Below are 17600 nucleotides of genomic sequence, written 5' to 3'. Positions count from 1 at the left end.
TTTTTAGACATATCGTAAAATCTTTCTCGGAGGATCCATTGGGGGACACAGCTCCCACCCTGTTGGTTCTTAGTTTGTTGACCTGAGGGTCGGTTGCCTGTCAGTGAGTTGGTTAATTTGCTTTTGCCTGGGCTTTCCTTGGACTATTATGGTATTTTCGGTTCCTCCTTCTGCTTTGGGACTAAAACTGGTTAGCTCAGAGTCAGTGGGTGGGGTATATCCTGCCGGGAGGAGCAGACTTCTTTTTTTGTATAGTGTCAGCCTCCTAGTGGCAGCAAGATATACCAACGGTTCCTGTGTCCCCCAATGGATCCTCCGAGAAAGAGATTTTACGGTAAATCAAAAAAACTTTTTAATTTTTTATTTTTTTTGTCTCCGCCATGTTTTACTGATTTGCAATTCTAAACTTTTAGAAATAAATTTTTTTTAATTGCCATTTTCTGACCCCTATTTCATTTGTATTTTTCCACTTATTGGGCTGTATGAGGGAAAAAAAATTACGCCGTAATCTGCTGTTATTATCAGTACAACTTTAATATTGATCTGACTTTTTAATCGCTTTTTACTTTATTTTTTTCTGGATATGATGTTATAAAAACACATTTCTGTAGTTTGGTATTTTTTTTTATGTTAATGCCATTGACCGTACGGGATATGTAATGTTATATTTTAATAGTTGGGACAATTATGCATGCGCCAATCCCAAATACATTTATTTTTGTTTTCATGTTTTTTGTATGGGAAAAGGGGGGTGATGTGAACTTTTAACCAACCCAAATAAACCTGTACGCTCCCTGAAAGACCAGGTCTGTTTTTTTCAAATCGGGGATGTCTGTCTTTATTAGAGAATAACTCTGGTAACGTTTTGCCAATCACGATAATTCTGACATTGTTTTTTTTGTCACAAGTTGTCCTTCATGTACATAGTAAAAGTAAGCCGATATAATTTGTAGTTTTTTTTTTTACAATGCAAAAAAATCCTGAAATGTAAAGAAAATTACGATTTTTTTGCTATTTTAACACTAATAGGTTGCATATATTTATACATACTGACCAAATAGTTTATGAAATTTATACTTTAGATGTCTACTTTATTTCGACAGCACTTTTTTTATTTTATTTAATATTTTAAATTAATTAGAAGCCTAACAATTTAACTTGAAATTTTGAAAATGTAAAAAGTACATCTTTTTTTTTATGTGCTATGCAAGGTTTGCAGAAATTTGAAGGTAGTAGAACATAGGAACACCCCCCCCCCCCAAATGACCCCATTTTGAAAACTAGACCCCTCAAGGTATTCGCTAGGGGGTACAGTGAGTAACACCATAGTTAGTATAAAAAATTCGAAATTAGCATTTTTTTCACAAATGCATAATTTGTGGGACATATTTTTTGTACATCACTTCTGATATTGCAAGAAATGCACCCTATATTTTATTAAGCTACTCAGCCCGTGTTTGGAAATACCCCCGCTTAGGCCATATTTGGTTCCTTGGCCGCGTGGTAGGACCCAGAAGGAGAGGAGCGCCATTTGGCTTTCAGGGCATCATTTTAGGCCGAATGGATTATAGGGCGCACTTCATGCCTGCAAAGGGTTTTAGCTGCCAGAACCATACAGAACCCCCACAAGTGACCCCATTTTGGAAACTACACGACCTAAAGTATTCATCTAGACCAAAAGTCAGTGCTTTGAGTCCTTATTGTGTGGCTGGAATGGATACAAAGTCAGTGAGTAACACCATAGTTAGTATTAAAAAATCGAAATTAGCATTTTTTTCACAAATGCATTATTTGTGGGACATATTTTTTGTAAATTGCATCTGAAAAGTAGAAAATGCGCCCCATATTTTATTGCGCTGTTCGTCCCGTGTTCGGTAATACCCCCGCTTAGACCATATTTGGTTGCATGGCCACATGGTGGGACCCAAAAGGAGAGGAGCCCCATTTGGCTTTCAGGATATCATTATACAAATTATAGGCCGCACTTCAACTTGCAAAGGGGATAGGGGATAAGATGCCAGAGGCGGAGTACCCCTTTAAGGGGTTAATGTGAAAGGGGTAATTTGTTTTTTTAACTTTTATAAAACTAATTTTTTCTTCTTTTTTTACTCTTTTATTAGTCCTTTTAGGGGACGTTTAGGAGGAATCATTCGATTCCTCATACAGATCAATGCAATACTATTGAACTCCATTGATCTGCGTGATCTGTGCTCATTTGATTGAGTCTGCTCTAGACAGGTGCAATCGAATACAAATCCACAGGGCAGCCATGGATGCAGCAGTAAGTCCTCCGGTTACCTCCACAGTGGATCGCGATTGCACTACGGGGGGGTCCACCCTACTAGACCACCAGGGACTCTGACAGATGGCAATCTAAAGGGTTAATAGCCGCATGCTGGCTATTGGCGGCACCCAGCTACTGAAATCAGCTGGGGGCCGCCGGGTATGGAGCGGGCGCGAGTCAGGAGCCCTCTCTATACATCCTGAGCACCACCGGGTTGTCTGGCCGGCTCTTCTAACCCGAAGCAGGGCTAAATGTCAGAGAAATTCATGTGCCCGGTGCACTGCATGTCCCGGGCATCGGCCGATAGAAATTCCACATCCCTGAATTGCTGTCTAGTAGTACTATACTGCTCTCTACCCGAGCTAGAACTAGCTGCACTTTTGGACACCAGATGGCTTCATATTTTATCTGTAACACACAATGTGTACTGTAAAGGACCCTGAAGAAGCACCTATCCTTTATGTATAAAGTGATTTAAAGCAACTAGCAGCTATTTTTGACATATCTTTGTATACAGCTATTGTATTCGAATATTTGACCAATTACTATTAGCTAAAAATCTTCAGTAGCTTTTTATTAACCGTTCAAGTAACAGTGTTACCATGTGCACATTCTGCAAATAATTTGCTCAACACTGTGCAAGGCTTTTTGTGTATATAACTTTATAAATGCAGTTTCCACAGTATTGTCATTTACATTTTTGTTCTAGTAGTTGTCAGTTCATTTGTCCTTTTTTTTAAATTTAATTTTTTTATTACAGCTTCAATTGTGGAGAGAATTGGCATGATCCTGTTAAATGTAAGGTAAGTTTATTTGGTATACTCATTGTTGAAATTACATTGCCCAATCCGGTTGCTGCTGTACATGATATAGCAGTATTACAGTAAAAGGTGCAAATATTAAGATGTATGGTAATTCAAAGTGATTTGTTTATTTTTAGTGGCTGAAAAAATGGATTAAGAAGTGTGATGATGACAGTGAGACATCAAATTGGATTGCAGCTAACACAAAGGTAAGAATCCAAATTAACTTTATTGGTGCAAACCTACTGTTTGAAAATTCTGCTGTTTAGTAGTGATGGGCAAACTAGCATTCCTCAGACCGTGAACACTATGTATTAAAGGGGTTGTTCAGGGAAAATAAACATTTCCTACATGGCTGTGGTAAAATAAAATTATATACAAGCTATGCTCACTTAGACTAGGTTCACATCGGCGTTTGGAGCTCCAGTCACTGATTTAGTTATAATGACTGGACTTTATCGGAGAAAAAGAACCCTGCATGTCAGTGTTTTTTCTCTGCTTAAATCATGTATAATAACAGGCATCTAATGGAACCACGAAACACCCCATTCAAAGTGAATAGGACCTGTCGGGTTCCATTGATGTCCGGTGTCTCAACCTACTTTCCAGCCCTGTTATCAGCACAGGAATTGTGCTGTTGGTCCAATCAGTGGCCGTACCATTGTCCTGTCTTATTGATTGCCTCAGGGTGGAAGTTCCTATGGGTTAAGGAAGTCACAGGAACAAACAAGGAGGAAGCGGTGATCAGCGAGGGACTAAAGCATTAGCGCAGCAAGTGCAGGAATTAAGTAGGTGAATATTGCTTGTTTATTTTTTAAGTACCGTATTTATCGGCGTATAACACGCACTTTTTAGGCAAAAATTTTTAGCCTAAAGTCTGTGTGCGTGTTATACGCCGATACACCCCTAGGAAAGGCAGGGGGAGAGAGGCCGTCGCTGCCCGCTTCTCTCCCCCTGCCTTTCCTGGGGTCTAGAGCGCTGCTGTCGGCCCTTTTCACCCCCTGGTTATCGGCGCCGCTGCCCGTTCTGTCCCCCTGACTATCGGTGCCGGCGCCGATAGCCAGGGAGAGAGAAGCGGCGCCGACAGCCAGGGGGAGAGAAGCGGCAGCGGCACCCATTGCCGGCGCCGCTGCCCCGTTGCCTTCCCCCATCCCCGGTGGCATAATTACCTGAGTCGGGTCCGCGCTGCTCCAGGCCTCCGTCGTGCGTCCCCGGCGTCATTGCTATGCGCTGAACGGCGCGGCGCATGACGTCAGAGCGCCGCGCCGTGCATAGCAATGACGCCGGGGACGCACGACGGAGGCCTGGAGCAGCGCGGACCCGACTCAGGTAATTATGCCACCGGGGATGGGGGGAGGCAACGGGGCAACGGCGCCGGCAATGGGTGCCGCTGCCCCTTCTCTCCCCCTGGCTGTCGGCGCCGCTTCTCTCCCCCTGGCTATCGGCGCCGGCAATGGGGCGCCGGTACCGATAGTCAGGTGGGACAGAACGGGCAGCGGCGCCGATAACCAGGGGGTGAAAAGGGCCGACAGCAGCGCTCTAGACCCCAGGAAAGGCAGGGGGAGAGAAGTGGGCAGCGACGGCCTCTCTCCCCCTGCCTTTCCTGGGGGTATATCGGGGTATACACGCGCACACACGTACCCTCATTTTATCATGGATATTTGGGTAAAAAACTTTTTTTACCCAAATATCCTTGGTAAAATGAGGGTGCGTGTTATAGGCCGGTGCGTGGTATACCCTGATAAATACGGTATTTATTTCTAACTTTTATGTTTTTTGCAACACAATACAGAAATAGAAGAAAGACCCACCACCCACAAAATCATATGCAAATGTTAAGTAGCACGGCACCCTTGAAGTAGACATTCAAGGAGGTCCACCCCCAGCTGACAACAAGACACTAAACAGAGACACAGACAGCACACACGCTCACACACATTCCCAGAGTAACCCCAACTTCCTTGACCAGGATAAAGACAACCCGCCTACCCAGGACTCGTTCTGATGGGACAACCAACTCTCCTATCATCAGCCAGGGCATCCAGACTTTGTCAAACTTCTTGGGGCATTTATGACTAGTGTACAATGTCGTGTACAACGGTACATATTTGTTAACTAAGTTGAACCACGGTGCAATTGGGGGAAGGGGAAGTATCCTTCCAGGCCATAATTAGCACTTTCTGAGCACAGAACAATAGAAACCTAATAAGTAGCCTATGAGAGCCCGATTCTAAGTCATTAATAACACCCAACAGACAAACAGGGGAAAACACATAGGGGAATGACAAGTTGTTCGTCAAGAACTGCAGCACCTTCCTCCAGAAGGGTTCCGCACAAGAGCAACTCCACATAGCATGTATAAGAGTGCCCATATCCGCATGACACCGAAAACAAGCATCTGAAGAAGACGCCAATACGGTATAACCTAACCGGAGTGTAATATAAACGAAGGATGAGCCGAACCTGAAAAAGCAGATCCCTAGCACTAACCACCATAGGGTAGTAGGTCTTCCTGATCAACCGTCAAATCAGGAAGATCCTCTGCCCATGTTACAAAAGCCAACTCAAAAGGATCTGGACCCACCGACTGCAGTAATGCATAAGACTTAGTCAAAGGTTTAGTGAGGTCAGCGGTACCCAGAAGCAACTCCACTTCAGAAAAGGCCGGGGTCACGTCAATAAAGCTAAACTGCGCCACCACCGCATGTCTCCACTGGAAGTACCTAAACTAAGCACTCCGAGGGAGATGGAAGCAGTAACACATTTCTTAGAATGAATGGAAAGCAGGAAACTCCCCAAACAAGTGCATGGCAAATTTCACAATAGCGCTCCAAGACCCAACAGCCTCCAACTCCTGTAGGTGCTCAAAATGAGGATTCCCCCACAAGGGTGACCTGGGAGACATTACCGGTAGTGGAAAGCGTCTAGAAACAAACAACCACACCTCAGCCACAGTTCTAATTGGGATCAACAACCTAGAAGTAGGGGTATACCTGTACAGGGTATTAGTCAATGTTTCATATGAACCCATGAGAGCTCCCGTCAGAGCAGTAGATGCGATTGCCTGATCCAGGTCCATCCACCAGGCAGCATACACCAGTTGAGAAGCTAGAAAATAATTGTGCATGTTAGGAGCAGCTAAGCCACCCCTCAGTTTGGATGCCTGGAGCAGCGCCTGACCTAGTCGTGGAGGTTTGTCCTGCCAATAGAAGGACCTTAACGCGCCACTCAGCCTCATAAAGAATCTCTTAGGGGGTAGTACTGGAGAAAGATGAAAGAAATATAAAAATTTAGGAAGATAAATCATTTTAAATATATTAATCCTGCCAGCCAGGGACAGGAGTAGAGGGGACCAGGCGTGTAGTTTAGCTATCACAGACAACAACACTGGATCCAAATTCAACCTTACATGGTCCTTCACACAAGCAGAATTGTTTATTATTTTAATGCCACTTGGCCATACAGAATTACTGTTACAGAGTTACTGTTATTTGAACATCAGTTGGTGCCTCAGTGTTGAAACCCCACAGATTGTACATATAGGGGGAGATTTATCAAAACCTGTGCAGAGGTACAGTTGCCCATAGCAACCAATCAGATTGCGTCTTTGATTTTTCAGAGGCCTCTTTAAAAATGAAAGAAGCAAGCTGATTGGTTGCTATTGGCAACTGGGTAACTTTTCATCTGCACAGGTTTTGATAAATCTCCCCCATAGTCGGGTGAAGCAGGCTCAGCTTCTCTTCTTGATACGTCCCCACCTGACATATGCCATACATGTTTATTATATTTTGGGGTTAACCCCACTACTTTGTTTTTGCTGCATGCATTTAGACAGAGAGAATTGCTGATGGAAATATTACTATTATATTACTATATTTATTAAGATTGTTGGGTCTTTGAAATCCTTACTCTTTAGGGTTTTTGTTTTATATTCTGTCAGATTTACTGACATCACTTTTTAATAGTTTTTGGTATACCCTCATTGGCAAAATATTTCCAAATTTTACAGTCTTCAATTTTTTACTTTTTGTTTTACTTTTTGTTTCCTCTACACTAGGAGTGTCCCAAATGTCATGTTACCATAGAGAAAGATGGAGGCTGTAATCACATGGTGTGTCGGAACCAAAATTGCAAGGCTGAATTCTGCTGGGTGTGTCTGGGTCCATGGGAGCCCCATGGATCAGCTTGGTAAGGGTTATTGATGTTTGAAGCTTTGACAAAATGTGTATGTCATTTTGTATGTGTGGAGAATATAGTTAGTTTTGTGAATTCGGGTAGAAAAGCAGACATGGTGCACATCTACAATCTTGTATAATGATCTGATTGCTTCTCAGCATAATATCAAAAACTAACAGGTTGTTAGTATACATTTTTGATCAAAAAGTACAAGCCCACTCGCCACGTCAAGGCCACCTATCCAGAGTGGGTCCCTAACGTCCCTAGCATAAAATGGCGCAACACCGGGCGGCGACCACCACCGCCGCGACGCCAATGCCCACAGGGGGGAACGACCCACTGGCAGAGCAGCCCCAATGCCACTCAAACCAGTCTATGAGCCGCACCCCCCCGCAGACACGGCGCCACGGCAGCAACGGACACCGCACAGCACCACACCAGTGTGAACAGGGATGTAATAGCTCACTTACCATACTCTCCCAGTCAGACTGGGAGGCAGCTAGGAAAGAAATGGCCCATGTGCAGCTAACTACTGCTTATATAGGATTGGGCTGAGGGGGTGGGGAAGAGTGCAGCACATGTTAAAACAAAGAAAAAGGAGGGGATAAAATCACAGTGTGAATTCGGGTAGAAAAGCAGACATGGTGCACATCTACAATCTTGTATAATGATCTGATTGCTTCTCAGCATAATATCAAAAACGAACAGGTTGTTAGTATACATTTTTGATCAAAAAGTACAAGCCCACTCGCCACGTCAAGGCCACCTATCCAGAGTGGGTCCCTAACGTCCCTAGCATAAAATGGCGCAGCACCGGGTGGCGACCACCACCGCCGCGACGCCAATGCCCACAGGGGGGAACGACCCACTGGCAGAGCAGCCCCAATGCCACTCAAACCAGTCTATGAGCCGCACCCCCCCGCAGACACGGCGCCACGGCAGCAACGGACACCGCACAGCACCACACCAGTGTGAACAGGGATGTAATAGCTCACTTACCATACTCTCCCAGTCAGACTGGGAGGCAGCTAGGAAAGAAATGGCCCATGTGCAGCTAACTACTGCTTATATAGGATTGGGCTGAGGGGGTGGGGAAGAGTGCAGCACATGTTAAAACAAAGAAAAAGGAGGGGATAGAATCACAGTGTGAATTCGGGTAGAAAAGCAGACATGGTGCACATCTACAATCTTGTATAATGATCTGATTGCTTCTCAGCATTATATCAAAAACGAACAGGTTGTTAGTATACATTTTTGATCAAAAAGTACAAGCCCACTCGCCACGTCAAGGCCACCTATCCAGAGTGGGTCCCTAACGTCCCTAGCATAAAATGGCGCAGCACCGGGCGGCGACCACCACCACCGCCGCGACGCCAATGCCCACAGGGGGGAACGACCCACTGGCAGAGCAGCCCCAATGCCTCTCAAACCAGTCTATGAGCCGCACCCCCCCGCAGACACGGCGCCACGGCAGCAACGGACACCGCACAGCACCACACCAGTGTGAACAGGGATGTAATAGCTCACTTACCATACTCTCCCAGTCAGACTGGGAGGCAGCTAGGAAAGAAATGGCCCATGTGCAGCTAACTACTGCTTATATAGGATTGGGCTGAGGGGGTGGGGAAGAGTGCAGCACATGTTAAAACACTCTTCCCCACCCCCTCAGCCCAACCCTATATAAGCAGTAGTTAGCTGCACATGGGCCATTTCTTTCCTAGCTGCCTCCCAGTCTGACTGGGAGAGTATGGTAAGTGAGCTATTACATCCCTGTTCACACTGGTGTGGTGCTGTGCGGTGTCCGTTGCTGCCGTGGCGCCGTGTCTGCGGGGGGGTGCGGCTCATAGACTGGTTTGAGTGGCATTGGGGCTGCTCTGCCAGTGGGTCGTTCCCCCCTGTGGGCATTGGTGTCGCGGCGGTGGTGGTCGCCGCCCAGTGCTACGCCATTTTATGCTAGGGACGTTAGGGACCCACTCTAAACAGGTGGCCTTGACGTGGCGAGTGGGCTTGTACTTTTTGATCAAAAATGTATACTAACAACCTGTTAGTTTTTGATATTATGCTGAGAAGCAATCAGATCATTATACAAGATTGTAGATGTGCACCATGTCTGTTTTTCTACCCGAATTCACATAGTTAGTTTTGTGTTGTTATAGATAATCAGATCATTTTCTGACAAGTTAGTTTGAGGAAGACTAAATTGTTTCTACATTTTCAACATTTTTACCAATTTCATAAGCTTTTATTGATAGGCAGGATATACTGGTCACTTTGTATAGAAACTTTACACATTTAAACATTTAAGGTATTCAAGAAGCACTCTGGGATTTGCTTATATAGTGCAGCATAGAATCATGTAGAGGTTCTTGTGAATGCCTTGTGCTTACCTGATTTAGCTGGCATTGCAATGAGAGGGGGTGTATTGTAATTATTGCAATTGCTCTAATGAGGCCAATTTATCACCTGACTAGACTCCAGTAACCCGCTGTGCCATTTTATACTATATGCAGTTTTAATGGGTTTTCCTTATTCAAGTTGCATTTTATTAGAGAAATATTGCAATGAGGCGGAAGTAATTTGACCCATAAATACAGTTGAGGTGTTTTATGAAAATTTCACATGTTTTTACTGCATTTTGGTGGTGTCTGCTGCGGTAAAATTGTACCTTTTTGATGATATTTTGGTAAAAACACTGCAAAAACAGAAAAAAAAACTCAACAAGAAATCAAGTGTGTGAACACAGCCTCAGGGAAGATGAATTTCTACTATATATCCTGATCCCATAGAGATAGCAGCAGTTTACAGATCTGGGTGGAAAGGGGTCTGTGAACCTCCAGAAGGGAATTTGGTAGGTTGTGATGTCATCCTATAGCTTACAGGAAGTCAGCTGACCCAGGACTGACAAACTGACACATTGGGGTAGGTATCAATCAGATTGCTTATTTTATTTTTTCAGAGCCTTTAAAAAAATAAATAAATAAATAAAAAAAAGAGATATATGCGATCTGCGTGGTTGCTTTGGGCAACTGGTTGATTTTTTTTTCTTTTTTCTTCTGTACATGTTTTGATAACTCTCTCCCCCCCCCCCCCATTAAGCCTTGAATATTGTGAGTTATACTGTGATCACAAGACCAAGGTAGAGTAATAAAAAAAATAGATGTAGCTATGCAGGAGAAAATGGCTGCTGTACAACTAGTGATGGAGTGTGCGCATAATATGGGCAAAAAGGCCAAAAAAAAATGCAGTGCTTCTTTTAGTTCTCTTCTATGTCAGAGGCTCCTGTTAGTTTTTACTATATAGTTTAATGACTGTATCAAATATTACAGGTATAATTGTAATCGCTACAATGAAGATGATGCAAAAGCTGCCCGAGATGCACAAGAGGTAAGCACACAAAAGTGGAAAAGTTAGTTTATGGAATATTTTGGAGTTTTCACTATTTACATTTCCTGAAAAAAACTTCAGTTCCCCAAAGTGCTTAATTTTGCAAGTGGGAGGGTTTTGGACTAGGCAGTTTCCTTTTTTTGGCTGCAATTTGTATACTTTCTCTGGTTCTAATGAAGCAAACATAGATTAATACAGGGCTTATGTTACAGTTACAGTTACAGTGCATAGTGAAAGTATTCGGCCCCCTTGAACTTTTCGACCTTTTGCCACATTTCAGGCTTCAAACATAAAGATATAAAACTGTAATTTTTTGTGAAGAATCAACAACAAGTGGGACACAATCATGAAGTGGAACGAAATTTATTGGATATTTCAAACTTGGTTAACAAATAAAAAACTGAAAAATTGGGCGTGCAAAATTATTCAGCCCCTTTACTTTCAGTGCAGCAAACTCTCTCCAGAAGTTCAGTGAGGATCTCTGAATGATTCAATTTTGACCTAAATGACGAATGATGATAAATAGAATCCACCTGTGTGTAATCAAGTCTCCGTATAAATGCAACAGCACTGTGATAGTCTCAGAGGTCCGTTTAAAGGGCAGAGAGCATCATGAAGAACATGGAACACACCAGGCAGGTCCGAGATACTGTTGTGGAGAAGTTTAAAGCCGGATTTGGATACAAAAGAATTACCCAAGCTTTAAACATCCCAAGGAGCACTGTGCAAGCGATATTATTGAAATGGAAGGAGTATCAGACCACTGCAAATCTACGAAGACCTGGCCGTCCCTCTAAACTTTCAGCTCATACAAGGAGAAGACTGATCAGAGATGCAGCCAAGAGGCCCATGATCACTCTGGATGAACTGCAGAGATCTACAGCTCAGGTGGGAGACTCTGTCCATAGGACAACAATCAGTCTTATACTGCACAAATCTGGCCTTTGTGGAAAAGTGGCAAGAAGAAAGCCATTTCTTAAAGATATCCATAAAAAGTGTTATTTAAAGTTTGCCACAAGCCACCTGGGAAACACACCAAACATGTGGAAGAAGGTGATCTGGTCAGATGAAACCAAAATCGAACTTTTTGGCAACAATGCAAAACGTTATGTTTGGCGTAAAAGCAACACAGCTCATCACCCTGAACACACCATCCCCACTGTCAAACATGATGGTGGCAGCATCATGGTTTGGGCCTGCTTTTCTTCAGCAGGGACAGGGAAGATGGTTAAAATTGATGGTAAGATGGAGCCAAATACAGGACCATTCTGGAAGAAAACCTGATGGAGTCTGCAAAAGACCTGAGACTGGGACGGAGATTTGTCTTCCAACAAGACAATGATCCAAAACATAAATCAAAATCTACAATGGAATGGTTCACAAATAAACATATCCAGGTGTTAGAATGGCCAAGTCAAAGTCCAGACCTGAATCCAATCGAGAATCTGTGGAAAGAACTGAAAACTGCTGTTCACAAACGCTCTCCATCCAACCTCACTGAGCTCGAGCTGTTTTGCAAGGAGGAATGGGCAAAAAATTCAGTCTCTCGATGTGCAAAACTGATAGAGACATACCCCAAGCGACTTACAGCTGTAATCGCAGCAAAAGGTGGCGCTACAAAGTATTAACTTAAAGGAGTACTCTGGTGCAGACTACTGCTCCGTCCTGCCCGGGCTGCAAAATAAACCATCACTCACCTTCCTGGCTTCTCGCGGAGCGCCACTACAGCTGATCGGTCCTCCGGTCCATCTTCTTCATAATTCCGTGTGAACGAAGCGTCACATGGCGCTCAGCCTATCGCCGGCCGCCACGATGTTCTGCCTCGGCCCATAATAGGCTGAGCGCCATGTGACGCTTCGTTCACACGGAAGTATGAAGAAGATGGATCGGAGGACCAATCAGCTGTAGTTGCGCTCCGCGAGAACCCAGGAAGGTGAGTGATGGTTTACAGTGACCCCCCGACATACGATGGCCCCGACATATGATCAAATCGACATACGATGGCCTCTCAGAGGCCATCGCATGTCGATGTCAGCGTTAGCATCGACATACGATGCTCTTTTATGTCGGGGCCATCGCATTAAGTGCTTAAGCTGCTGCTGGATAGCAGCTTAATGTTCCCTGTGTGGTGCGGTAAGTATTACTTACCCCTCCACGATGCTCCGGGGTGCCCTTTGGGTCCAGCGCTGGTCCTCCGGTGTCTTCTTGACCTTCTCCGGTGACGTCAATACGAAGCTGCGCACGCCGTCCCGTCATCCAATAGGAACGGCGTACGCAGCGACGTAATGACGTCGGTACGTAGGCCCAGTAAGGCCTTGCGGAAGACAGTGGAGGACCGGAGAAGACAGCGGAGGACCGGAGAAGACCAGGAGAGCCCAGCAGAGGCCCGGGGACACCATCGGGAGCGGCGGGAACACCATCGGGAGCGGCGGGACGCGGTCCGGAGTGGCGGGGACAGGGGAGTATGACTTTACTTTTTTACATTGCACGAATCCCTCAACATACGATGGATTCGACAAACGATGGCTCGTTTGGAACGAATTACCATCGTATGTTGAGGGACCACTGTATTTTCATTTTTTTTTGCAGCCCGGACAGGACGGAGCAGGAGTAGTCTGCACCAGAGTACTCCTTTAAGGGGGCTGAATAATTTTGCACACCCAATTTTTCAGTTTTTTATTTGTTAAAAAAGTTTGAAATATCCAATAAATTTCGTTCCACTTCATAATTGTGTCCCACTTGTTGTTTCTTCACAAAAATTACAGTTTTATATCTTTATGTTTGAAGCTTGAAATGTGGAAAAAGGTCGAAAAGTTCAAGGGGGCCGAATACTTTCACTATTCCCTATATAAAAAAGTGACCAATTTTTTTAAGATTGCTGTAAGGGAGGGAAGATTTCCCCTTTTCTTATTGTAGTTTTTGTTATAAAGAATAATTCTGTCCATAGCATATGTGCATGTTGGAGGATATTGTAAGTTTTGTTAGGCCTTTTTATATTGGCCCTACAGCAGTAAGTTAGCTTTGTTGTCTTCCTGTGTGTAACTGTATAAAGAGGCTTGTTCAAATTGTAATATAGGAGTCCTCCACTCAGACTGTTATTGGGCTCCCTTTTATACAACAAGGTTTAAAAGGGTACTCCAGTGGAAATTTTTTTTCTTAAATCAACTGGTGCCAGAAAGTTACACAGATTTGTAAATTACAAATGTATCTGTAAGCATACGTGACACTAGCGCTATGGATGGAGTGTGACTGTGTGCCCACTGCTGCTAATCCTATATGTGCACGTCCCTGTATCCCTCACAGTGGGGTAAAAATATGGAATAAAGTAAAATAGGTAGTGCTGCAAAGCGACTTACTAAAAAACTCAGAGTAATAAATACATCATTAAAATGAATAAATAAATAACTATTAAATGGTTTAAAGTGCTGTGTGCGCTGTTAAAAATGGTGTATCGTTATTATAGTTGTGCCAGTATATCTATATGGTTGCGGTTATGATTGCGGTTCTTTCATAATATCGTTATTTATTCGAGTAGTACCTGGTAAGTATAGTTCCCCAGAAGTACTGAGAGATGAGCCCAATATGACTGGTGGAGTACAAGGGGTGGCGGGAGACTGCCCCGGCCGGTGGCGTCTCTACCGTTCAGACCCCAGCAAGAAGTCCGCCCGTGTGTTCCTGGCGGTCAAGAGTGACGTCACTACAGGTACCTGTGTTGTCCAAAATTCCTTCCGACGCGTTTTGAAAGCATAAACAGCTTCCTTCGTCTGGGATGGTGTGTCTTGAATTCCGTCACCCTTTTATGTCCTTCCGCCGGGATTCTAGTTGTTAACCCGTGCACTGCTGGTATTTCTCAGGGAATGTTGGTTGGTTTTTTTCCTAATTTTTTCCATTAATTTTTTCCTTTCTCTTTAAAGGGAACCAATCATCAGCTTTTACCCTATATAATGCTTGGCAGAGCATTATATAGGGTAAAATTGTTGTCCTCACCATCCCCAGGGGACGCTCCTGCCTCCAGGGATGGGGAAGATATGAAGTTATAAACTAGTCGCCGCCGTAAGTAGTCACCTGGGCGGGGAGCTCTTCTCACCTACTCCCGTTCTTCGGCCGGGAGCGACGCCCCCTCCGCTTGATTGATGGGCCGCGTCATTGTTCCTCTCACTGAACAGACGGAGCAGAGTGATGACGCTGCCCATCAATCAAGCGGAGGGGGCGTTGCTCCCGGCCGATGAACGGGAGTAGGTAAGAAGAGCTCCCCGCCCAGGTGACTACTTACAGCGGCGGTGGTGACTAGTTTATAACTTTATATCTTCACCATCCCTGGGGGCAGGAGCATCCCCCAGGAATGGTGAAAATAAAGATTTTACCCTATATAACGCTTTGCCAAGCGTTATATAGGGTAAAATCTGATGATTGGTTCCCTTTAAGTATCTGTATTAGCTTGGCTATATGAAAGTTTTTGTGCTGTTGTGGACTGATTTTCTCTATAAGAATCCAAAAAACTTCCAGTTCCACATTCAGACCATGGGGAATCAATGTGTCCAGATTGAATATCCATGTCCAATGTGGGACAATTTTTTCAATCCCCAAAAAAGTGGATCCTACTGCTGATTTGTTGTGTCCTTAACATGTAATGATAGAGGATGTCCCTCAAAACCCCTGTTTATATTGTATATGTGTTCTCCCAAATGAGTGGAAAGGTGCCTTTTTGTTCTCCCTATGTACATTTTACCGCACTGGCACTTCAAACCATATATTATTCATTTTGTTCTGCAGTTGATGTGACTCATTATTTTATTTTCCACATTTCCATTTTTTACCGAAAAAATGGGTGTGCGTCTTTCCACGGATCTGCATTGTTTGCAGGGGAAAAAAAACATTTCCGAGGAAGTACATTTATCAGGTACTACTCAAATAAAGAACGATATTATGAAAGAACTGCAACCATATAGATATACTGGCACAGCTATAATAACGATACACCATTGTTTACAGCGCACACCAGCACTTACACCATTTACTAGTTATTTATTCATTCATTTTAACCACGTATTTATTACTATTTGAGTATTTAGTAAGTCCCTTGCAGCACTACCTATTTTACTTATTTATTCCAGATTTGTAAATTACTTCAATTTAAAAATCTTAATCCTCCCAGTACTTATCAGCTGCTGTATGCTACAGAGGAAGTTCTTCTCTTTTGGAATTTCTTTTCTGTCTGACAACAGTGCTCTCTGCTGATACCTCTGTTCATGTCAGGAACTGTCCAGAGTAGGAGCAAATCCCCATAGCAAACCCCTCCTGCTCTGGACAGTTCCTGACATGGACAGAGGTGTCAGCAGAGAGCACTGTGGTCAGTCATAAAATAAATACAAAAAGAAAACAACTTCTTGTGGAGCACACAGCTCATAAGCTCATAAGTACGGGAAGGATTAAGATTTTTAAATAGAAGTAATTTATGAATCTGTTTAACTTTCTGGCACCAGTTGATATTCATTTATTTTTAAACTAAAGAATATTTCTTATGGGTGAATAAAGCTCTACTTGAGAAAGGCAGGATACTGGACCAGGTCTAGTACCATCCTTCGAATTATGCAGTATCAGGATTGGTTGATGTGAAGGGAGTAGGAAGGACTCTGTGCCGGTATAGTAAAGCAAAGGATATTGCATAGTACATAGGGGAAACAAGGGTGGAGTATGACAAATTGTTCCTGGAGAAGAGCTGTGGAATTTATCTAATGGACATACATTTATCTAATGAACCTACTAATGAAAAATGAAAAGTCTCTAACAGCAATAAGGAGGGGCAATTAGGTTGGTCTTATGGATACTGCATAAGTGTGTTGTCTTTTTTTTTTTTTCCTTATTTGGCCTGGAATATTTGCAGTGTTCAATATGATTTTGCATGCCTTAATTTAAGAGAGAGCTCATCATTGTACTGTATTCCACTGGCACAGCGATCCAGAGCAGCCTTACAAAGATATCTGTTCTACTGCAACCGATACATGAACCACATGCAGAGTTTGCGATTTGAGCACAAGCTATATGCCCAAGTCAAGCAGAAGATGGAGGAGATGCAGCAACATAACATGTCATGGATTGAAGTACAGTTTTTGAAAAAGGCTGTGGACGTGCTTTGCCAATGCCGCTCCACACTCATGTACACTTATGTCTTCGCGTTCTACCTCAAGAAGAACAACCAGTCAATTATCTTTGAGGTATGTTTTAGTACATGTGTTTTGTGCATATTGCTGTTGTAAACGCTACAAATACTCAGTTTTGGCTTACAAATACCCATTCAAAACACTGATCCAAATGTGTCTCAGAGGATATAGAAAGGGGGTGCTTGTCGAGGCAATCAGTGGATGTTGGCACAGAACCTGCAGGTAAGGATTCACATCTAACTGTTGCCTTAGCAGCCAGCACACCCTACTTCTTCTCCACAAGTCTCTCACTTTCAATTTTAAACGGTAGTGATAAAGCTGGTTTTTGTATGATATGATTTTGGGGGGGAAAAAATGAATTAATTTTAACCCCCTAAGGACTGAGCCTTTTTTCACCTTAAGGACTGGGCCCTTTTTTGCAATTCTGACCACTGTCACTTTATGCATTAATAACTCTGGGATGCTTTTACCGATTATTCTGATTCCGAGATTGTTTTTCCGTGACACATTCTACTTAACATAGCGGTAAATTTTAGTTTGACCTATTTTTACTTTTTGAAGACATTAGAGGGCTTCAAAGTATAGCAGCAATTTTCATAATTTTCATGAAAATTTCGAAATCTGAATTTTTCAGGGACCAGTTAAGTTTGAACTGGATTTGAGGGGCCTTTCTGTGAGAAATACCCCATAAATGACCCCAATATAGAAACTAAACCCCTCAAAGTTTTCAAAATGACATTCAAAACGTGTGTTAACCCTTTAGGTGTTTCACAAGAATTGCAGCAAAGTGGA

General features: G+C 43.4%; 1 protein-coding gene across 1 annotated transcript in view; it reads left to right on the top strand.

Annotated features, from left to right (window-relative positions):
- The window catches only part of ARIH1 (ariadne RBR E3 ubiquitin protein ligase 1), an 89976-nt gene that overhangs the window by 49839 nt on the left and 22537 nt on the right, over positions 1-17600 (top strand). Inside the window, exons 8-12 of the mRNA XM_056572791.1 lie at positions 3045-3087; positions 3225-3296; positions 7145-7275; positions 10590-10647; positions 16602-16862. Coding sequence (XP_056428766.1) covers positions 3045-3087; positions 3225-3296; positions 7145-7275; positions 10590-10647; positions 16602-16862 — 565 coding nt within the window. The remainder of the gene's footprint in view (positions 1-3044; positions 3088-3224; positions 3297-7144; positions 7276-10589; positions 10648-16601; positions 16863-17600) is intronic.

The sequence above is a fragment of the Hyla sarda genome, chromosome 4 (genome assembly GCF_029499605.1).
Source record: "Hyla sarda isolate aHylSar1 chromosome 4, aHylSar1.hap1, whole genome shotgun sequence".
NCBI classification, from domain to species: domain Eukaryota; kingdom Metazoa; phylum Chordata; class Amphibia; order Anura; family Hylidae; genus Hyla; species Hyla sarda.
The sequence above is the reverse complement of the archived record's forward strand: the minus strand, read 5'-3'. Positions and strand labels throughout refer to the sequence as shown.